The 23,793-nt window shown below is 36.6% G+C and overlaps 2 protein-coding genes across 4 annotated transcripts; one reads left to right on the forward strand and one right to left on the reverse strand.

Moving 5' to 3' along the window:
- Positions 1-608: 608 nt before the first annotated feature.
- On the reverse strand, positions 609-9,401 carry LOC130909918 (elongin-B-like). Its single transcript, XM_057826868.1, has 4 exons — positions 9,250-9,401; positions 8,323-8,457; positions 1,427-1,535; positions 609-1,345 (listed from the first exon to the last, which is right to left on the reverse strand). The coding sequence occupies exons 1-4, from the start codon at positions 9,250-9,252 to the stop codon at positions 1,233-1,235; spliced, it is 360 nt and encodes a 119-aa protein (XP_057682851.1). The 5' UTR covers positions 9,253-9,401; the 3' UTR covers positions 609-1,232.
- pkmyt1 (protein kinase, membrane associated tyrosine/threonine 1) lies at positions 9,401-23,441 on the forward strand. 3 transcript variants are annotated; one of them, XM_057826866.1, is made up of 10 exons: positions 9,401-9,679; positions 10,105-10,184; positions 10,269-10,333; positions 12,187-12,582; positions 14,593-14,830; positions 15,466-15,733; positions 15,829-15,932; positions 17,240-17,412; positions 17,482-17,654; positions 22,184-23,441. In XM_057826866.1, the coding sequence occupies exons 4-10, from the start codon at positions 12,235-12,237 to the stop codon at positions 22,476-22,478; spliced, it is 1,599 nt and encodes a 532-aa protein (XP_057682849.1). In that variant the 5' UTR covers positions 9,401-9,679; positions 10,105-10,184; positions 10,269-10,333; positions 12,187-12,234; the 3' UTR covers positions 22,479-23,441. The 3 variants fall into 3 exon arrangements, with proteins under 3 accessions (XP_057682849.1, XP_057682847.1, XP_057682850.1); XM_057826864.1 differs by lacking the exons at positions 10,105-10,184; positions 10,269-10,333 and having other exon boundaries at positions 22,184-23,440; XM_057826867.1 differs by lacking the exons at positions 9,401-9,679; positions 10,105-10,184; positions 10,269-10,333 and adding an exon at positions 9,707-10,001.
- The last annotated feature ends 352 nt before the right edge of the window (positions 23,442-23,793 follow it).

The following is a 23,793-nucleotide window of genomic DNA, read 5'->3' on the forward strand; positions in this document are numbered from 1 at the left end:
AAAAAAAAAAAAAAAAAAGAAAAAAAAAGTCACAAAAAAAACGCTCATTGTATATGTACAATATTCTTGTAAGTTAATTTTATTGCTGACACTGCGTTTCGGGGTCATCAACGTGTTGTGCCCCCCTGCCCCAAAAGTCAAACTCGCCTATGCTTAAATAGCCTAAAATTACCTCATTGTCTGGCATTGACTGCCACTGACGGCCATAGATGTTCAATCCGTTTGAAGTGGGAGGGATGGCAGCGAATGAACATTCGTTCATTCGCTGCCATCCCTCCCACTTCAAATGGATTGGACGTCTACTAGTGATAAACTCATTCCAATTCACAGCAGAAGCTTATTTTTCGTTTATTAGTTGTTTGTAGAATATTCTAGAATGATTTCCTGACCAATGTATCGATAATCGTTGTTTCGCCATATCGTCAGATCATCGTTTTCGTGAGCTTTGTACTGCAAATCGTATCGTATCGTGAGATACCAAGAGGTTCCCACTCATAGTTGGCAGCTGCGATCATTCCAAGTCAACTAAAAAACCCTTTATAAAATGTGTAAAATCTCTCCTCTCTTTGCGTGGACTTTTAAATATTCTAAAAAATGAGACAAAAATGTTAAAAAACAAAACAAAAATGGAAAACCTTTAATTAAGCAAGCTCACAGTTACAGGATTTTTTTTTTTTTTGGTGGGGAAAGGTGCCGATGACATGAAAAGTTTGTGGCACAAATCCCGCAAAAGAACATTTCTCTGGTGTCCTTTGGTCTCAGGAAATGAAACGGGTACAAAGAAGCGACACAGTGATGACCCCCCCCCCCCCCCCCCCCCCAAAACAATAACTTTCAAGAAAAATAATTTCCGACAAAACCGGAAGACACGACGCTAGCTAACTAAACCGGGTCATTCGTTTGTGTGCGGATCAAGCCCTCTGTCATGCAGTTGCGCATTTACTCACCATGCAGGTTGCTTCTAAAAATAATAATAATAAAGGACTACACCTTCACTTTTCCCCTGAATATTCATCAAATTAGACTCAGACACACATTCACACTTTCGAAAGTGAGGAAACTACCTAAAAACCTGACAGGTGAATTCGAACAAGAGGGAGAGGCGATGATAGCATGAAGCTAACGTGGACGGGTGCGGTTTCCCGTCGTGCCCACGTCGAACAAACTGAAATGACACTACATATCCTCCACCCTACTACTTCTTGACGGCCGTTCGTCCATTTGCACGCGTGTCACTGCACGGCCTGCTCGTTGGCGGTGCTGCCCGAGTCCTGAGGTTTCATCACATCGGGGAGTTCCGGGGGGCTGGAGAAGGCCTCGATGTGCAGCTGCTCAAACATCTCGTCTTTTTTTCATGAGGGACAAAGGAACGGAACGGTTAGCGAACGTTTGAAGCCGCGTCCCGTTTCGGCAGCTCTGCACCTACCGCCGACTCGGATGGCTAGACCGACGGTAGCCGGCGCTTGAGGTCTGGCGGTCTGGTTGGTGAAGCCGCTGTCCCCGAGAGTTTTGCAGTCTTCTAGCAACTGGTCGTCCTGTCAAATCAGAGCAGAGATGGTTAAGCTTGACGCGGTTAATTGACATTTTGATTAGAGCTGAAACGAGTACTCGAGCAACTCGAGTTTAAAAACTGATCCGAGTAATTTTATTCACCTCGAGTAATCGTTTATTTTGACAGCTCTAAGCATCACGTTTTGCTCGGACTACTTTTAATGCGGGACAACGCGCTGTCACGTGCGGAGAGGAAGAAGGAAAAAAAAAAAAAAAAACTTACTGCAGCCGACAGCCGCCACAAACGACGCCGACGTTGCTAAATACAGGCCCGCACGATGCTACGTTGGTACAGGTAGCGTCTGATGCGTCGCATAGAGATCACATGTATGTTGAACTAGATGCGACATGAAAGACTCGGCCGCGTCTGGGCAGCGTTAGTAAACAGCCGCCATCTTAAAGCAGTAGAGCGCTAAGCGCTAATAAAGAGCGCTAAGCGCTAATAAATAAGATTAACGTTACTGTCGCTACTAGCTCACGTAACGTTAGCCCTGCGGAGGGCTAGGTTTCAATTAGAGCTGAAACGAGTACTCGAGCAACTCGAGTAACTCGAGTTTAAAAACTGATCCGAGTAATTTTATTCACCTCGAGTAATCGTTTATTTTGACAGCTCTAAGCATCACGTTTTGCTCGGACTACTTTTAATGCGGGACAATGCGCTGTCACGTGCGGAGAGGAAGAAGGGGAAAAAAAAAAAACTTGCTGCAGCTGACAGCCGCCACAAACGACGCCGACGTTGCCAAATACTAGCCCGCACGATGCTACGTTGGTAATAGCTAGCGTCTGATGCGTCTCATAAAGATCACATGTATGTTGAACTAGATGCGCAATGACAGACTCAGCCGCATCTGGGCAGCGTTATTAAACAGCCGCCATCTTAAAGCAGTACATAAATAAGATAATAACAAATGAGATTAACGTTACTGTCGCTACTAGCTCACGTAAAGTTAGCCCTGCGGAGGACTAGGTTTCAATTAATTATGACCACTGTCGTTGCGTGGCTAACGTGTCTTACATACAGGCTTTAACATAACATAGCATTGTGGAGTGATGAGGGTGTAAAATAAAAACTTAATTATGCTAACTGTCAATTTTAGCTCAGTAGTCATTGCTGGATAAAACACCAAGTAGCACTGGTCCCTAATGTGCTCCAGTACAGCCTGTATCATACATTTATTTTGAACTAGAGCTGGGCGGTAAACCGAAAATTTACCGTCACCGAAATTCTTCACGGTGACCGACGTAATTTTGACCATGTCGGTAAATTCGGTAAATTAATAAAACAAGAAAATAGTCTTTTCATCCCGCTTTGACTCTGTGTTGTTCGCCTATGTTCATTCCCCTTTAAGAAAGCAGTGAATGTACTCACGTAGGGAGTCACGTGATCATCAGGAAGCCAATCAAACAGAAGCCCGGCAAGCTAACGCTAGCAGCTAATGCTACAAGCAAAACGTGATGGAGTGTGGCTTAAGGGAGGTTCGCCAAACTTTCACCCGACATTTAATAGACTCTTGGTGGCATCCAGACGGGCTTTCACCCGCTGTACTCCCTTGTTCTCACGATTTCCGGAGATGGTGCTTTCATTGCTTTCTACTGGTAGCCAGGCCACAGGCTAACGCTAGCGCCTAACGCTAGCGGCCGCTAGCGGCTAACGCTACAAATGAACGTGATGGAGTCGGATAGCGGCTCTAACCTTGTCAAAACGGCTGAACTTAATCAGTGGATTGTGCACGGACTGCATCTAGCAATTACTATGTCGCGTTATTTTGTATCTGACTGTGTGTGATTTCTCTGATAGCTTTTGTGATGGTAAAGCATTCAGCATTAAGCACAATCCAACGGTGAAACTTGTAATATGACCGAGAAATGGCCCCAGCTATTTTTCTGTATGTGCTTAATTCTGTGTCATTATTGCTATCATAAAATCTTAAGTGTTTCATTTGCAGAAGATCAATATAGCTTTAATGTGTGTCTGTCTGTCTGTTTGGGGGTTCATGTATGCCTGCATTTATTGAAAAATGCACTTGGGGGGGGGGGGGGGGGGGGGGGGCTGAAACCATAAAGTAAACACTTGTATTGAATAATCATGTCACAGCAGCCATTAACAATAAATTGTCTTTTTGAAGTGTACTGTTCAAGCTGCAAGTCATTTGTGTTACAATGACATGTTTGCACAGGCATATTGATTTTGACAATGTAGATTGTTCAAGCCATACACGCTGTTATAAATGCTCATACTTGAATTCTTATTGTTTACAATACATTTTTATAAACCTAATGTCTAGACTGCATGTACAATTGTTAAATATATCAAATTGAATGATGGTAACTAAATCAACAAGAAACTGTTAATCTGTATTTCATGCATTGATTCAGATTTTCAAATTATACAACAGTCCGCTTGGGCGACTTTATCGTCATTTATCGTTATCGAGGTAAATCTGCTCCATTTATCGTGATACGTATTTAAGGCCATATCGCCCACCCCTATTTTGAACACTGCAAAAACTCAAAATCCTATCAGGACTTACAGTTTAGACTAACTTAAAACTTAACTAGAACTTAAAAATGGCTTGACACAAAGAGAAATTCAATTAAAACACGTGGGAAAAAATCCTAACTTTTAAGTTATGTGTGTTATCAAGCGTAACGGGATTTTTAGGTAATATATATATATATATATATATATTTTTTTTTTTTTTTAATTAAGATCTAAAAGTTTTTTGAGTGAAAGCAGTGAATTAGTCTTTTTTTTTTTATCCTAGCTACAATATACATCGAAAATAAAGACATTGATTGACTGAAAATGGTTCAAGATTAGATGAAATGTCTTGTTTTCTCATGTATATTTATAATTGCTCTTCACCTAAAAATATATTAGTTTTATCCGATTACTCGATTAATAGATAGAATTTTCAGTCGATTACTCGATTACTAAAATATTCGATAGCTGCAGCCCTAGTTTCAATTAATTATGACCACTGTCGATGCGTGGCTAACGTGTCTTACATACAGGCTTTAACATAACATAGCACTGTGGAGTGATGAGAGTGTAAAATAAAAACTCAATAATGCTAACTATCAATTTTAGCTCAGTAGTCATTGCTGGATAAAACACCAAGTAGCACTGGTCCCTAATGTGCTCCAATACAGCCTGTATCATAGATTTATTTTGAACACTGCAAAAACTCAAAATCCTATCAGGACTTACAGTTTAGACTAACTTAAAACTTAACTAGAACTTAAAAATGGCTTGACACAAAGAGAAATTCAATTGAAACACGTGGGAAAAAATCCTAACTTTTAAGTGATGTGTGTTATCAAGCGTAATGGCATTTTTAGGTAAGATATATATATTTTAATAAGATCTAAAAGTTTTTTTGAGTGAAAGCAGTGAATTAGTCTTCTTTTTTTTTTTTTTTTTTTTAATTCTAGTTACATCTGAGATGCAATTGCTGGCTGTTTTCAACAATATACATAAAAAATAAAGACATTGATTGACTGAAAATGGTTCAAGATTAGATGAAATGTCTTGTTTTCTCATATATATTTATAATTGCTCTTCACCTAAAAATATATTTGTTTTATCCGATTACTCGATTAATCGATTGAATTTTCAGTCGATTACTCGATTACTAAAATATTCAATAGCTGCAGCCCTAATTTTGATCATCATTTAGTAGTGCTGTGCGATATGGAAGAAAAATCTTCACTAGGGGCCATTACATAAGCTACGATATAATACATTTCTATTTTTGGGGTGGAAAAATTACACAATTATCACTAGAGTTGTCCGATAATATCGACCACCCAATATTATCAGCCGATAAAAGAATTTAAATTAATATCAACTAGGGCTGCAGCTATCGAATATTTTAGTAATCGAGTAATCGACTGAAAATTCTATCGATTAATCAGATAAAACAAATATAATTCTAGGTGAAGAGCAATTATAAATATACATGAGAAAACAAGACATTTCATCTAATTTTGAACCATTTTCAGTCAATCAATGTCTTTATTTTCGATGTACATTGTTGAAAATAGCCAACAATTGCATCTCAGATGTAACTAGAATAAAAAAAAAAGACTAATTCACTGCTTTCACTCCAAAAACTTTTAGATCTTATAAAAAATATACATATATATTTCTTATCTAAAAATGCCATTACGCTTCATAACACACATCACTTAAAAGTTAGGATTTTTTCCCACGTGTTTCAATTGAATTTCTATTTGTGTCAAGCTATTTTTAAGTTCTAGTTAAGTTTTAAGTTAGTCTAAACTGTAAGTCCTGATAGGATTTTGAGTTTTTGCAGTGTTCAAAATAAATGTATGATACAGGCTGTATTGGAGCACATTAGGGACCAGTGCTATTTGGTGTTTTATCTAGCAATGACTACTGAGCTAAAACTGATAGTTAGCATTATTAAGTTTTTATTTTACACCCTCATCACTCCACAGCGCAATATTTTGTTAAAGCCTGTATGTAAGACACATTTGCCACGCATCGACAGTGGTCATAATTAATAGAAACCTAGCCCTCGAGTGTCAGTATTTATTAGCGCTTAGCGCTCTTTATTAGCGCTTAGCGCTGTACTGCTTGAAGATGGCAGCTGTTTACTAATGCCGATCACTCTCATTTCGCATCTAGTTCAACATACATGTGATTTAAGCTAGCAGACTTTTTCTATCTAGGTTAGCCAATTGTTCTTTTGTTGTACACAGATCCTCATTTAAAAAAAAAAAAAAAAATCATATCGTTTGAGGCTCAGCTCAGGTGTTTTAATTTTTCATGTTCCTTATCCGATTACTCGATTATTCGAACTAACCAGTCCATCGATTAATCGACGACTAAAATATTCGATAGCTGCAGCCCAAATATAGATCTTTCTATATTTTGTATGTCTGAACTTTAATTCTGGCATGTTGACCAATAAACATATGTGAAAAGGAACTGGAGTCTTATATGCAATCAACACGCACGCAGCGATAAATTGCAGCCAGGAAAATTACCGCCCTCATTTTTATTTACCGTGCGATAAATTGACTTATTGCAAATTGCGACAGGTTTGTTGAAGTTGTACGCTGATTTTTCATGGACTGTTTTTTTATTTGGAAAACCTAAAAGTTGTTACATTTATCATTATTAATGCGTTCAGTAGGGCATCACAGAACAATTAGCAATAATACCAAGTCCACGATGGCACATATCGTTATCGGTTTGATATCGGTATCAGATTTTAGAGTTGCACGCCATCGGGATATTGGTTATAGGTTAAAATGCCATGTTTGGACAACACTAATTAGGACATTTCATTTTGCTGTAACGGTAACGCGGGGATTCTGGGGTTGACAAACTCAAATCCAGCGTCATTGTTGACATTTGATGATACTTGTTTGCTCTTGTGGGATTGTAATCAATAAATCTCATTTATTCTGCATTTTCTAATCAATAAACATTTTCTATTTTGCAAAAGTGTGCCTGTTACTGATTCACCGCGAACCTGGAAATTTCGGAAAACAGATGCCCAAGTCATGTTTGTTAACGGGAATCAGGCGTTTTTTCCCCATGGGTGAAACGCCCTATATCGTGGGGCTAGGGAGAGTCAATTGGCTAACTATATGGATGTCTTGAGGCTGCTTGGTGATACTACTATCCGTATATGCCCAAATTGGGGACCATCTTCTGGCCAAAAAAAGCACTTTGGTTCCAATACACATTTTCCAGGTAAACGGTTGAAACTTAATACTAGTATAATAGTGAATACCGTGATCCATTCATGAGCTGATTAGTCAACTCATTGCTAGACATGTGCCGATTACCGGTTTCAAGGTATAATGTGGTAGGAAAACGTCACAGTTTCAATACTGCAAAAATTTTCCTTCATACCATCCCGAAGGTATTAGCTATTTTCTATGTCCCAAAAATGCAAGGAGAAATCCTTCTCTTGCAGCTGCAATATTCAACCCTCCTCCACCGGTTGTTGCTCAGTGTCAGTGAGTCAGCTGTGCTATACATTGGCTGGCTCCTGAACTTTTCCTCCCATCGAAGAAAATGAAATTGCTGGAATGGCACAACGTGGGCTACAGAAAAGTTACAGACGGCCGCGGCTTAGAGGAGGAGGGCCACTGACTTGTAAAACATGTTTGCGGAGGCTGGCTGCCAAGGAGGCAATACCTCCAATATGATTTTGCATTTATACAAAATTAAAGGTTTGTAAACACTATCATGAATGTTTCCCACCAGCTACGAAAGTTATCTCCAGCATGTTTAGTGTGTCTAGCAGTCGTAAAACGTGTTTTTTTTTTTCTCTCTGGCAACCGTCTATGCTGGGAAAGACTGTGTGTATAATAAAAAATGATACGAGTCATACACACATGCTTTTTATGGAAAATAATTTGATTATTTTTTCTGATGGTAATAATGTTGAGCTGTGGTTGTGAGTTAACACTCACCTAAAGGACAGCATTTATATTAATTTTATTTAGAATATTTCAGCTAATTTTTTTTTACTTAACATTATACTTATGTTCCAATTTGCTACTATGTTTTGAAAAAAATAAAAATCCTGTTAAATGGAAGTTTTTCAGATATCTCAAAGTAACACATTTTATTGCTGTAATTGACATACCGTGATATTTTGGCTTAAGGTTATCATACCGTCAGAATCTCATACCGGCACATGTCTACTCATGGCAAAAATAATCGGTGCTTAACTGACAAGCCAACTTATCGTCTACTCGTGAAATGTGTTTAAATCAAATCACTTTGTATAGCCGCTGGTCTTCAGGTGGTCTCTTTAGAATCCCCTCTACTATACGCTTGAGTTCGTAGACTGTGGTGGACTCCTTAGCATCTGTGAAGATGGTGGTCTTGTTACGCCGGATCATTAAGAACACATCCTGGAATGACGACAAATCACATTCAAAAGGGTTTGACTGGGGGAGAATGATGGTAATCTTAAAACACAATTCAAGGTAAGATGCTGTAATAGCTTGCCTAAACGATAAACTATGCATCATAATAGATCTCGGACCTAATACTGTACCAGCAAACTTAGGGCGCGATAAATCACCACAAAACACAATCATACGGTGCAGGATTAAAACGATGAAAACCAGTAAATTATTAACTGTGAACACAATACGACATCGTGAAAGATTCAGCCAATAAAAGACAATAAAAATTTGTTAATGACGTGCTAAACGTGTCAGTATAGCCCCTCCCAGTCTAAATGGATTGGACGTCTATCGCCGTCAAGTAGGTCAAATACATTCGATTTGTTTTAAAATTAGAAGTCGAGTAGGAAATTCATCCCACTTCCGGGAAGCAAGCACCACTTTCTGGCATAAATCCAAACGCGAGTTTAATAGTGAAAAAGCAGCTCACGTTTATGTACAAATATGTTTAGTTATTAATATTTACGAATTCCAAACCGAATCTATGAGAACGGCAGGTAATTCATTTGTCTCTATTTCCGTCTGCTAAGTAGATAACGCGACTCAAATGACATCACCCCCAAGGTTAGCCGGGGCTAAGTTGCCTAAATCAAGCTAAGGTAGCGAATTTAGCCACTTAACACTACCTTTTTTAATCAACAACAACATATTTTTAATGTACGTCACTAAAAGTAAATTCACATCATCCAATTACACGCTCACGTTCCAAATAAATAGTAAAAATAAGCCATTTACCATCTTAAATGATCAGCTAGCTAGCCAGATGCGCCAGCCCAGTAGTGCAGCAGAAAGAAGCCCCGGACTCACTGCGCATGTGTAAGATTACGTCAACGGCGTAAATAAATGAGGAAGTTTTATTCACGACACATCCGGTCTGCGTCACGACGTAGGTTTTGCTTGAGAATTTGGCGCGAGAGAGCTATGTCTGTGTTGACCACGTCGCTTTATTTTTAATCCCACTAGAGTTTTAGGCAAGGTACGCCAGTCTTGTAACGGGATTGGTTGATTCTTGTTTCTGATGGACATTGCAGCCAATCAGATTCCGGCTTCTTGCCTAGAACATTAGTGGGAATCACGTGACGACGCATTTACTTCACAACTAATCGATTTAGTGGGCGCTTCATGTTTTTGGAAGACGTTCTGTTCATATTCATGCTGGATTATGGTAAGTATGAAATTCATTCAACTCTTGAACATATTGAAAATAGCGTAAAATGTCATTTACGTGAGGTTAGCTAGCGAGGAGAAACGGCATTGTTGCATTGTATGTTCACTGGCGTTAGTTTTGGCATTATTTTTCAAGCTAGTTCGACAGCAGAAGTGTGAAGTTCCACGTTGTGTTGAAATGCTAGTATCGATACCAACAGATACAACTATCAATACCAATGATACTACTTGCATTACCTGTTGAAGTACAGCTCAATTTACAGCAGTTGTCGTCCTGTAGCTCAGAGGTGTCAAATGTACGGTTTCGATGTGCCTGATTGGTACGTTGTAGCTCATTCATACTGTACTTACAAAATTATTTATTTTGACATTGATGCCGTAAAACCGTAGATTTGTGTACTTGGCTCACATTTGTGTCCGCAGTTAAATTCGTTCATTCGCCCCCTCCCTGTCAAAATGGATTGGACGTCCAGTACCGTCAATGACAGTCAATGAGTTAGCAGGTAAGTGGACCAAAAATGCCCCAAAACCAACAGGAGAACACCAAATCAACAGTAAGTAACCTGGAAATGCCCCAAAATCAACAGGAAGCGGCAGGGGAAATGCCTGAAAAATCAACATGAAATGAACCAAAATTTACAGGAAGTGACTGGTAAGTAGGGCTGCAGCTATCAATTATTCAAGTTATCGATTAATCTATCAACTAGTTTGTTCAAATAATCGAGTACAATTGGCTAACTTGCATAGCAAACGTCTGCTAGCTTAAATGCTATAAAATGCAATTTTTTTTTTCTTAACAATGCTCTTAATAAATCGTTCAAACTCATTCCAACAAAAAAACTGCTAAATGTTCCTCCAAATTAAATTACAAACGCATAAACAAATATATTAGCTCAAACAAAAACTTATGTTGGTCTTAACGAGGAGCAGCTGGATCCCACCTTTTTTCCAGAATTGCACATTCATACCACAAGAGCGATAAATGCTTTGAAAAATAAATTAAAATACCTGTGCTCAAACAGAATAAAAATAAATAAATAAATAAATGAGGATCAAAGTACAACAAAGAGCAATTGGCTAACTTGCATAAAAAGTCTGCTCGCTTAAATGCTATAAAATGCTAATGTTTTTTTTTTAACAATGCTCTTAATAAATCGTTCAAACTTAATCCCACAAAAAACTGCTGAATATACCTCTAAATTAAATTACAAACACATAAACAAACATATTAGCTAGAACAAAAACTTATGTTGGTCTTAACAAGGAGCAGCTGATCCCGCCATTTTTCCAGAATTGCACACTTATTCCACAAGAGCGATAAATGCATTGAAAAATACATTAAAATACCTGTGGTCTAACAGAATAATAATAAATTAAAACAAAACATAGTAAATGAGGATCAAAGTACAACAAAGAACAATTGGCTAACTTGCATAAAAAGTCTTCTAGCTTGAATGCTATAAAATGCCATTTTTTTTTCTTAACAATGCTCTTAATAAATAGTTCAAACTCAGTCCCACAAAAAAACTGCTAAATATACCTCTAAACTAAATTAACAAATGCATAAACAAACATATTAGCTCAAACAAAAACTTATGTTGGTCTTAACAAGGAGCAGCTGGATCCCGCCTTTTTTCCAGAATTGCACATTCATTCCACAAAAGCGATAAATGCATTGAAAAATAAATTAGAATACATGTGCTCAAACAGAATTAAAATAATAAATAAATAAATATGGATCAAAGTACAAGAGCAATTGGCTAACTTGCATATAAAGTCCGCTAGCTTAAATGCTATAAAATGCTAAAGTTTTTTTTTCTTTTTTTTCTTAACAATGCTCTTAATAAATCGTTCAAACTCATTCCCACAAAAAACTGCTAAATATACCTCTAAATTAAATTACAAACGCATAAATAAATATATTAGCTCAAAGAAAAACTTATGTTGGTCTTAACAGGGAGCAGCTGGACCCCATCAGATGAGTTATGTCACTGTTGCCGCTAGAGGGCAGTGTATCCACCCAAATCATTAAAACTAAATGCAAACACTTTCAAAACAAAGCATTAAAACGCCTCTCCAATTAAACGAAAGTGACACAACATTAATCAATGCCTGCCATTAACAATGATAGACGTCTAATTCACTTATAGTTGAAGGGCAGGCTGTGAATGCTCATCTTCCAGTCCCGTTGACGGCGCTCGACGTCCAAACCAATTTGGGTGAATGAACGCCAGTGAGTTAACTTATTTGGCCAAAAATAAATTATTCTGGCCTACATGAAATGTGACCCATGAACCAAAATGAGTTTGATACCCCTGCTGTACCTAACCTGTCTGTCAGGCTACTTCATTAGCATGTCAAAACACACATGGCAGTCAATCACTTTTGTGCTATTTGATTTGATTGTGCTTAGCACATTTCACAGTTGTGCGGTCGCTCAACCTGTTGTGTTGTTTAAAAATGCTCTTCCAGGATGTTTCTGTAATTTACTATTCACCGTTACAGGTTATTCACCACGAAGTAGCTGAAGACTCACTAAGTTTGGACACCGCAATGCCCGGCATCCTCCCTCTTCCCGCTCACTTCGCCCTGGCCGAGCAGTCCTTCTCTCTGAAAAAGCGCCGCCGTCCTTTCTCCTCTTCATCCACGTCCAACTCCTCCTTCTCATCCCCCGACTTCTTGTCGCACTCTCTGCCCCCGCTACCGCCGTCCAAGGAGTTCCCGTCGGTTAGCCGCGTCTTTGCCGAGAAAACGGCCCCATGGACGCCTCTGTCTTGTTCTCTCAGAAAGTCGCCCCTTGCGGAATCTGCTTACGACCCCAAAAAGCAGCAGTCGTATTTTAGCCAGTGCTTCACAACGCTAGGCTTGCTGGGAAGGGGCTCTTTTGGTGAAGTCTACAAGGTGAGAGACATAGCCGCCGGTGCACTTTCAGGGTCTTTCTGCAGCCACAAATGGTAGTTTTGGTAGTTGACTGATCATACCAAATCGCATGTTACGGTATTTACTGTCCCATTCTGGGCTTTGCATTTTAGATAGAAATTTGCATTGGAAACAAAAACTGCTGACATAAGTTGGACAATAAATGTAAATATGGAACTTGTTTTCCAAAGCAAAAACATATGATTGTTCAATACAAAGATAATCATCTGCTTATTGAGGACTACAGAATTCACACAATACTGTTTTTATTCCTTTTTTTAAATGAAAAATAAAATATTTAAATTTGAAAATAATACATTAAAAGATCATTTTAACCAGTTTTTTTATCCAAAATATTTTTTAAATTAAAATATAATTATTTACTCATTAATTCTATTAAATATATATTTATATACAATTCATATGAAAGGCATTTTTTTTCACTCTTTTTAAGTGAATTAAAAAACAATAGAGAACATTAACCTGCTCTTTTTCCCCAGAATATTTTTTTTAATTAAAATATAATTAATTACTCAGTAATTCAATTAAGTATATTTTATATACATATGAAAGGCAATTTACAATTTTTTTCACTTTTTAAAATGAATTTAAAAATGGAGAATATTAACCTGTTTTTTCTCTCACAATATTTTTTTTCATTATTATTAAAATGTAGTTGATTACGCTGTAATTAAATTAAATATATACATAGGGTTAGGGTTTATTTTATTCATTTTTATAAGTGAATTAAAAACAAAATGAAGAAAATTAACCTGTTTTTTCCCCAGAATATGTGTTTTTTTTTTATTCAAATATAATTATTCACTCAGTAATTCAATTAAATATGTATTTATATAAATATGAAAGGAATTTTTTTTCACTCTTTTAGTGAATTAAAAAGAAAAACAAAAATATTTTAAATAATATTTGAGATATTTTTGTCTTTTTTAAATGAAAAATACTTTTTCTTTTTAAAATTAAAACCAATTTAAAATAAAGATTAAATCTTCAGTTTTTTCCCGTTTTTTGTTTTTTGTTTTTACAATATTTTTTTAAGAAATTTAAAACCTCAACTCAACTCATTTTGAGTTCCTTTTTGTCTTGTAACAACAAAATCAATTTCAAAATTTGTACATAAAACAAATTATAAAAATTAAACAGCATTTAAAACAACACTAACTTTTCAACCTTTATAAAGTGTTTTCATAACATTTGTGATGATATGTCGACTGACAACTAGTTGAATGACACCTCTTTTATGTATTGAGGGGGTCTGTAATGTATCACTTTCACAGGCTCTAATTAACTTTGAGGAAGGTGGCAGGAACCATGCCACACAAAAAAACTACAAATGTGCTGACTGCTTTACGACATATGTCACTTTTCCCTCTCCCCATTCATTATAAAGACAGAAGTCGATGGAAGTTAGCCACACTAAGCCACAGGTTGCTAACCGTTATATGCTATTGTTTAGCCACAACTGGATTCATTACCTTATTACTATCCATCCTTCAAACAGCCGCTGGACACAGAAATATTGTTTAATCCATCTGCAGGCGACCGGGAGATCATTATTTTACGACACTGTGCGGGTGTGCGCTGGTCCTCGTGGGAAACGCAGTCTTCCTTAAGGCATAACACTACCGCTTTTGTCCACCAGGGTTGCTAAAATAATCCAAAACTGAAAAGTTACATTGTGTTGCTTTAAAAAGAAACATCTGTTACTGTTAACTGTTTGAGTGCCATTAACAATGGTAGACAATTAGACATCCAACCACGTGGCACTTTTCATCCTGCTGTGCATTTAAATAAGTGTCACTAGTAGATGTCCAATCCATTAGACCTGGGAGGTTTGGCAGCGAAAGAACTTTGTTCGTTTGCGTTCACCCTCCCAGTTCAAATGGATTGGATGTCTATTGCAGTCAACTAATGAGTTGAAAAGCTCCAAAAAGAGCATTTTAATCATGAAATTCATTGTCTTTTCTATCTTAGGTTCAAAATAACCAAGATGGCCGCCTGTACGCAGTCAAACGCTCGCTCAACCGCTTCAGGGGCGACCGCGACCGGGACTGCAAGATCAGGGAGGCTCGCAACCACGAGCGAGTCTGCCCGCACCCTCACATCCTCAACTTGGTGTCTGCATGGGAGGAGGCCGGTCGCTTGTACATCCAGACAGAACTTTGTCACACCAGTTTGCTCCTCCACGCCGAGAGTCAAACTCCGGGGAATGGTAAAAAAACAAATAGTGCAGCAACGATTAATCGATCAACTCGAGTATTCCATTAGAAAAAAAGATTTGAATTAAATTTTGCTTCTTCGAGTATTCGTTTAATTAAAGTGGCGTTGTAATGGTTTGTTTTGAAAGTGTTTGCATTTAGTTTTATTGATTTGGGTGGATACACAGCTCTCTATTCTGCCTCATTTCATATGGCTGAATCCAACTGCTCCCTGTTAAGACCAACATAAGCTAAGTTTTTGTTTGAGCTAATGTTTTTTGAATGCATTCGTAAAGTAGTTTATATATATATTAAGCCGTTTTTTGTGGGAATATGTGTCTGAACCATTTTTAAAAAGTTGGCGTTTTATAGCATTTAAGCTAGTGGATTTTTGCTATGTAAGTTAGCCAATTGTTCTTTTGTTGTACATAGGTCCTCTTTTTTTTTTTTTTTTTTTTTTTTTTTTTTTTTTTTTTTTTAAATACCGTTTGAGGCTCAGCTTATCCAATTACTCGATTATTCGAATAAACTAGTTCATCGATTAATCGACTACTAAAATATTCGATAGTTGCAGCTCTAATACAAAACAAAAAAAATAGATTCTCGGGCATTCTGACCACTCAAATAACATCACCTGTCGCCGCGACAGACGAGCACGCAGCGTGGTCTTACTTGTGCGACCTCCTGTCGGCACTGGACCACCTGCACTCTCGCCGTTTCGTTCACCTGGACGTGAAGCCCGCCAACGTGCTGGTCACCGACTCGGGGCGCCTCAAACTGGGTGACTTCGGGCTCCTGCTGGAGTTCGGAGAAAGCGAGTCAAAGAAGGTAAGAGAAGATGACCTCGGGGGAGATCCCAGGTACATGGCTCCCGAGCTTTTTCGGGGCGAGTACGGACCCACCGCGGATGTTTTCAGGTACTGATACAGTCGATAACTTCAAAAAAGGAAGAAAAAAACTACTTTGAGTCCATTTTGGAAGACTGAACAACACCTTGTTGTCGACTTTTTAGTTTGGGTGTTTCCATTTTGGAGCTCGCGTGCAATATTGAGGTCCCCAACGGTGGAGAAGGCTGGCAGCAACTCAGACACGGGCGCCTCCCTGAGGTCGCCAAGGGTAAGTTCATGTTTGTATGAGGGGTGCCTCAAAGGCCTTGTTCAGACTGGCAGGCAAAATCTGATTTCTATCCCATCCAGATTGAAACTGCATGGGTTTTTTTGTACCGTAATTTTCAGACTATAAATCGCTACTTTTTTTTTTTCGTTTTGAATCCTGCGGCATATAATCCAGTGCGGCCTATTTGTTGATTTATTTTGATTAATAGGTACCACTTTATTTGACAGCGGTGTCATAAGACTGTCATAAGACCGTCATAATAATATCAGTACCACTTTATTTGACAGTGGTGTCATAAGACTGTCATAAGACCATCATAATAATGACATGACACTGTCATGGGCATTACTGAATGCTTATGACAGATGTCATTAAGTGTCATCTGGCAAATGATGTCTCTGAATGATACAATTTAAAGTGATAAAATATTAGCATTTTTAGTTTGCTGATTAAAAAATAAAACAGAATTTAATACTTTTTTTAGTCAAAATATTTTAATAAATACAAATTAAAATAAATACATAAATAAATAATATAGTCAACTAAGTATCAAAAAGAAAAATTTACAGGTTTTTTTTACTTTTTTAAAAATAAACTTTAAAATAAATGCAATCATAGTATTTAAAATATATTCGGAATGATTAGAAATAATTTAAAATGATAAACAAAATATTTCCTTTTTTTTTAAATTTCTGGTTAAAAAGTATAACCTAATATAACTATTAGTTATTAGATCAAAAAGAAAACGTATATATATTTTTTTCGTAATACTTAAAAAAAATAAAAAAAAATGTAGTTGATTAAGCACCGATTATTTTGTCTTTTTTTTTTTTTTTTTCCAAAATAGAAAATACAGCCTGAAAAAATGTTTTTCTTTTTATTCAGTAATACAATTTAAGATGAATAATAAAATAAATTAGTAATCATTTCAAATATTAAATAAAATAAGAATATTAGGTATTTTTTAAAACTTTTTTTTTAAATAACAAATATTTCTTTTTAGTGTTTTTTTTTTTTTATTAAAAAAATTTAACCAAAAACTCTTTCAGTGCCATTGATGATGATGATGATGAAGATCCAATTATGTGGCGTCCAATCATCCGTCTGCTGCGAATTGAAATGAATTTATCACTAGCAGATGTCCAATTCATTTGAAGAGGGAGGGTTGGCAGCAAATGAACGAACGTTCATTCGCTGCCAACCCTCCCACTTCAAATGGATTGGACATCTCTCACTGTCAAAAGCAACTCAAAAACACCTTTAAGTGCTTCATTAACTATCAATTAATAACCGGTCAATCAAATCAGGGCTTTCAGCAGACCTTCAGAAAGTTCTTCAGATGATGCTGACTCCGGAGCCTCGCAAAAGGCCGACAGTACCGGAACTTCTCGCGCTTCCGTCAGTGCGCAAACGCAGGTGGAAGAGACGTGCTTACCTTTTGTTGGCGGAAACAATTCTTACATTGACCTTCTACTGCAAGGTAATTCTTCATTTGTTTCCTTTTACTCGGAATATTTAAGATGCTACCGTGTTTGTTTTTCATATTCAGATGGTATTCGGCTTCAGTCGGCGCCTTTTCTCTTCACTTTACCTGCCAGTCTTCCGGACCGAGCAGGCACCCTGCACGCCTCACAAAGACTGCTGGGAACGGGAGGCCACGCTGTCTCTCCGCGACACCTCAGAGGCGCTCGCCATGGAGGACTCGCCGAGATTCTCGCAAAGGTCAGCGGGTTTCAATTAGGGGTGTATATCGAAATGGTGATATATCGTGATACTTTGTATCCCAAAAGGTTATCGATATGCTCCTGCCAAGAATCGAGATATCATTTTTAAAAGGTGTCAATGTTACAAATAAATAAATAAAAAAGGAACCAACAAGTTGTTATCAAAATCTTCCACCATAATACAACCCCTAGCAAAAAGTATGGAGTCACCAGTCTCGGACGAGCACTCACTCAGACATTTTATCATGTAGAACAAACTCAGATAAAAAGCTTGAAAAAATACTGAATTAGTTCAAAAGTGTATCTCTTTAGCATACATAAACACTAAAAGAAATGAATAAAAAACATTGTGGTGGTCAGTAAATGTTAATTTTATTGAGCAAGTGCAGGGAAATATATATGGAATCACTCCATTCTGGGGGAAAAAATATGGAATCATGAGAAACAAACAAAGAAATAACAATCAAAACACATCTCTAGTAGGCCTGAACGATATTGGAAAAAACTATTGTTGTGATTTTTTTGAGGTGTGCAATATATTGCGATATTATATTGCGATAGTAAAAAAAAAAAAAATATATATATATATATATATATATATATATATATATACAATTTTTTTTTTTTTAAAGAAATTTTCACTAGATGACTTGAATAGCTGTTTGGAAATACTTTGCATGACACACAGTGTATTCATATAATACCGTTTCATTTGTGAATGATTAAGATTGCTGTATTATTATGAAGGGATCCAGGAAGCAATGTCTGCACAAAATAGATAATTTATTGAACACAATATTTGACACTTCAACAGCAGCAAATACATTAAATGACAAATAAAAGAGCAGGTGCATTCGTCCCCTAAGTTTTTGACAAAATATAACAATAAATAAAAACTTCTGTAAAATAACAACAAAGTTGTAAACATAGTTGAACAAAAATATTAAATATGACAAATAAGAGTTGTTCACAAACTATAACAATAAATAAAAACCTCAGTAAAACAATAAAGTTGTCAACATATTTGAACTTAAATATTAAATCTGTCAAATAAAAGTGCAAGTGCATTAGTCCCCTGAGTTGTTTACACAAAATATAACAATATAAAACTGCAAAACTGCAACGAAGTTGTAAAAATATTTAAAAAATATTAAGTATCAAAACTTTATGTGCAGCTGTACTATAGTTATTTGAAAAATACGATTTACAATTAATTTAAATATAAAAGAAACAGAAACTCAATTGAACTTGTAAATAATTGAACTGAATAACAGCAAATAACTGATGAATAACAGAACCATTTTAACTCCCAAATTTCCTGCCTTCCTGATAGCTGTCACATGAATAAAAAGAAAAGACATTCCTGCAGCTGTGTTATGTATTTGTCTGCATATCGTCCACCTTCCTTGCTCAGCAATTCTCAACTGGGTCTCATAGGTTTTTGGCCAAGACTACTAGTTTATCCACCATTGCAGGCTTGAGACAACAACGTTGGCACGTAACTGTTCCCACCTGTACTAAAAAGCCTCTGATGGGAAGCTCGTAGCAGGAATGCATAGATACCTGCGTTTTAAATGGTCCCACATGTTCGACGGATTACTTCTTGTTGAGGCAACCATGGCGAGGCACTGTCAACAGGGCTGTTTTTTGTTCCTTATATTCTTGTCGATAGCCAAAATACTTCCAAAACTCCTTTTGGAGACAGTCTTCCCTATTCAACGTGTTGCTTGCTTTCACTTTGAAAACGGCCCCTCCTCCCTCCGCTCTGCTGTTCGGCCCCTCCTCCCTCCACTCCGCTGTAGCAGGGGAGGGGGAGGAGCCGATGACTGCGAGTTGGAGGGAATGAGATGAGAGGCTGTGCGCTCTCCTTCGCGCTCCTTCCTCAAAACAAACGATTGTGGATTTAAAAAAATGAAATGAAAAAACTATCGCACGTCCTTGCGATGGGACTATTGCGCATGCGCACATCGCGATGGCGATGTTTAAACGATATATCGTTCAGGCCTAATCTCTAGTATTTAATACCTGTTGCCTTAACAGTTTTAGCTCTGTGGCATGATGCATTGTCATCTTGGAAAATGACAAACATATTTTCAATTGAAGGGATAAGAAAACTGTCTAAAATTTCAATGTAAACTTGTGCATTTATTGAAGATTTAACCACAGCCATCTCCCCAGTGCCTTTGCTTGACATGCAGCCCCGTATCATCAAGGACTGAGGGAATTTTGATGTCTTCTTTAGGCAATCATCTTTGTAAATCTCACTGGAACTGCACCAAACAAAAGTTCAAGCATCATCACCTTGTCAAGAGTCAAGAATCTGCATTGGACAAGGTGATGATGATGGAACTTTTGTTTGGCGCCGTTCCAGTGAGACCTTAAATGGCCCAAAATTACCTAATGGCCTGCCATTGACTGCCACTGACAGCCATAGACATTCAATCCGTTTGAAGTGGGAGGGTCGGCACCCTCCCAGTTCAAACGGATTGGACGTCTACTAGTGATAAACTCATTCTAATTCACACTAGAAGCTTGTTTTTCTGTTAATTAGCTGTTTGTAGAATATCCTAGAATGATTTCCTGACCAATGTATCGATAATCGTTGTATCGCCATATCGTCAGATCATCGTTATCGTGAGCTTTGTATCGCAAATCGTATCGTATCGTGAGGTACCAAGAGGTTCCCACTCCTAGTTTCAAGTAGGGCTGCTACAAACGATTGTTTTTTAAAAAGTCGCTTTATTGTAATTTTTGCATTGAGTGGACTAATAGGCTCATATATAAATTAAGTAGTTTACTGTTTATTACTCTGGGATTGCCATTTTAGCTGGATATGTGGATCACAACCAGAAAAGTCTGACTTAATAATAATGTAACTATTAAATTTTGTTATTGTTTTCCAAAGCAAAAGGAGATGTTTGCAAATTCTCATTAAAATATATTTTTTATTATTGAATAGTAATTTAAATGAATATTTTTTATTTAAAATGTTTCTTTTTTATTAGTTTTTTTTACCAAATAATTAGAAATGCCAAACCACATAAAAATACTTTTACAATATTTACTTTTATTTTACGTTTTAAATAAAAATAGATGTGTGTAATACAGTATATGTATACATTTTTTTTTTAATTCTGATGATTACTGTTAAAAATTAAATCAAAAATACATATAAAAGGCAAAGTTTGCGTATTTTCCAATTTTACTTAAAATATTTTAAGATATGATTAGTATAAAAGATAAGATACAGTGGCACCTCTACTTACGAACATCTCTACACACCGACGGCTGGGGCCGCCCGGACGAGTGGTGGGCATGATTCTTGCTTCTTCAAGCTTTTCTGAAATACGCCATTGGTGTAGCCACTTGTCACTCACACATGTCTGACCAATAGCGAAGTGCAACATTTGTCTCAAAATGATTCAGTCCAAAAAACAAAAAAAAAGAAGGTACGTAATCCAAAACTATTTCCACTTCAATCAAAAAATAATAATTTCAAATAAAAATAATATTTGTAAAACAATATATATATATACGGTATATTATTTTTTGCAGAGGCCAATTTTATTTTCGCAAATGAATTTTTTCTTTTATTGAAAATTTTTTTTTTTGATTGAAGCTACCCATAATATGGCCCAAACACAAAAAGGATTGCTTCAATCTAAGAAAATATTTTCAATGAAAAGTAAGCGTTCAAATGCTAATTTTTGAGTGTCAAATATTTTTTCTCATTCAAAAACTTTTGGATTGATTAAAGTGATTTTTCTTTTCAAAATATTTTTTTGTTTGAAGCAACCTATTTTTTGATTGAAAAAGAAAACAAAAATATCCAAGCCAAAATGTGGCCCAAACGCAAAACATTACTTTAATTAAAAAAGTTGTTTCAATCAAAAAAAAAAAAACTTCACTTCAATCAAAAAAAAAATTCAAAGAAAAAGTTTTCAAATGCTTTTTTTGAGTCTCAAATTTATTTTTGCAATCAAACACTTTTTTTTATTCCAGTGCCTTTTTTTTTTTTTTTTTTTTTTGATTGAATAATGACACAAATCTACTTCCATACTCTACTTACAGAATTTTCAATTTAAGAAACTACTTCCAGAACCAATTAATTTCCCAAGTATAGGTACCACTGTATATAAAAAATATAAAAATATTTACAGTTGTATTTGTAGTTGGCTTATAAATAAATATGATCTGGTATTTGCATTGAGACGATATTTACGTCTATATTTAAAAAAAATAAAATAAAAATACATAATGTAAGACAATATTCAGTGTTATTTTTAATTAAAAATATCTTTTTAAAAAATACAAAATTATGAAAGGATCTTTACAGTTGTATGAACAGTTATGTTATTAATTTTAAATATCGAAAGTAAGAATATTTTACTATGAAACGGCTTAAAAAAAAAAAAAAAAAGACAGCTTGACTATTAAAATATTTAATCACTTAATTTGATCAACATTTTTTTTTCCCCAATTACTAACCTTTCGTTCTTTTTTTTCCTCCTTGTTCTTGTCCAACAGGATAAACTCCGCAGTAAGTTTGAAAATCACGTCCACTCCTCTCCAAATTTCCCCGCCGTGCGGCAACCGGAGTCCCCACCTGGATCCATTTGACTGGTCGCCGTCTTACGAAGCCCGCGGACCCTCAAACGTCCACTCCAGTGACTCCTCGACACACAGCACCCCTACTCACACTGGACGCATTAGACGTTCGTCGCGCCAAAAGCGCTCAGATGACAGCTTGAACCAGTCCGGCTTCGGGCCTAAAAATCTGCTGTGTCTGTTTGAGGACAGCGTCGGGGAGGGACAGTCGTGACTTGGAAAATGACCGTTTCTTTCAAAATATATTGACTTCCTGCATGAACGCACTGTTATTCACAAAGTTGTATATGAAAACCAGCCAATGAGTTGATGTCACTTTAATGCATGTTTTTTGTGTTGTTGTGAGCAATTAGTTCTGAGATTGTTCTTGTTGAAAGATTTGCTTGTAAATACATGTTTGATGATGCCTGTTGAGAAACAGTTGAGTGCAGAATTTTTGCCAGGATTTTTGGGATGGTTGTAAAATTGAATTAGGTGATGTCCCCTAAATTTCTTGCATTCTGGCCCGCCCCTACCACTAGGTGGATAACCAAATATTGCCAACGTGATACTTTGTAGCCCAAAAGGTTATAAATACAGTGCCCTCCATAATTATTGGCACCCCTGAAAAAGATGTGTTTTTTAGCATCTAATAATTTTTTTTTAAATTTAAATAATATGGGACCTTCATGGAAAAAAAGAAAAATCCAACCTTCAATACAATTGCATTCATTCAGTGGGGAAAAAATCCCACATAAAGAAAAAATTATTTGACATCAAATAATGTGTGTCACAATTATTAGCACCCCTGGAGTTAATACTTTGTACAACCCCCTTTTGCCAACAAAACAAGGTCTGGGGACTGAGATGGCCATGGGAGGAGCTTGATTTTGTGTCTGGTGAACCATTTCTGTGTAGATTTGGCCATGTGTTTAGGGTCATTGTCTTGCTGAAAGACCCAGTGACGACCCATCTTCAGCTTTCGGGCAGAGGGCAACAGATTTTGATTTAAAATGTCCTGGTATTTCAAAGCATTCATGATGCCATGCACCCTAACAAGGTTCCCAGGGCCTTTGGAAGCGAAACAGCCCCACAGCATCACTGACCCACCCCCATACTTCACAGTGGGTATGAGGTGCTTTTTAGCATGAAATAGCGCGGGTTGCAGACCCCCGATCTAAAAGAAAGGTCATTTCTAGGTTCAAGTTAAGGTGAATAGAATAGATCTTTACTGTCATTGTCAGCAACGAAATAAACATTGTGAACAACGAAAGTGTAAACATATGCGTTTAATTAAAATAAAATAATAAAATAAATACATAGGAAAATATATACTCCAGGGCTATGAGTGAGTAGAAGTAATATTAATATGAGTACATAACAACACGTCTTAAAATGAACAACTAACAAACAGCAGTTCGTTTTGCTAATTTAAAAAAATGCCAGCGTTATAAAATAGCGTCTTAAGCTTATAAATTTTTCAAACGTGTCAAATCATAATTTAAAATTTAATATATTGATGTATTTCACCGAAAAAAGCATGTTTCAAT

The sequence above is a fragment of the Corythoichthys intestinalis genome, chromosome 21, assembly GCF_030265065.1.
Source record: "Corythoichthys intestinalis isolate RoL2023-P3 chromosome 21, ASM3026506v1, whole genome shotgun sequence".
In the NCBI taxonomy this organism is placed as follows: domain Eukaryota; kingdom Metazoa; phylum Chordata; class Actinopteri; order Syngnathiformes; family Syngnathidae; genus Corythoichthys; species Corythoichthys intestinalis.

Excerpts from the sequence above, each read along its gene's own strand:
- LOC130909918 (XM_057826868.1), bottom strand. Across the intron at positions 1,536-8,322 it reads AAGACCAGCGGCTATACAAA|GACGACCAGTTGCTAGAAGA; the intron begins GTGATTTGATTT and ends CTGATTTGACAG. Across the intron at positions 1,346-1,426 it reads TCTAGCCATCCGAGTCGGCG|ACGAGATGTTTGAGCAGCTG; the intron begins GTAGGTGCAGAG and ends CATGAAAAAAAG.
- pkmyt1 (XM_057826864.1), top strand. Across the intron at positions 15,734-15,828 it reads CCCACCGCGGATGTTTTCAG|TTTGGGTGTTTCCATTTTGG; the intron begins GTACTGATACAG and ends TCGACTTTTTAG. Across the intron at positions 17,413-17,481 it reads CATTGACCTTCTACTGCAAG|ATGGTATTCGGCTTCAGTCG; the intron begins GTAATTCTTCAT and ends TTTCATATTCAG.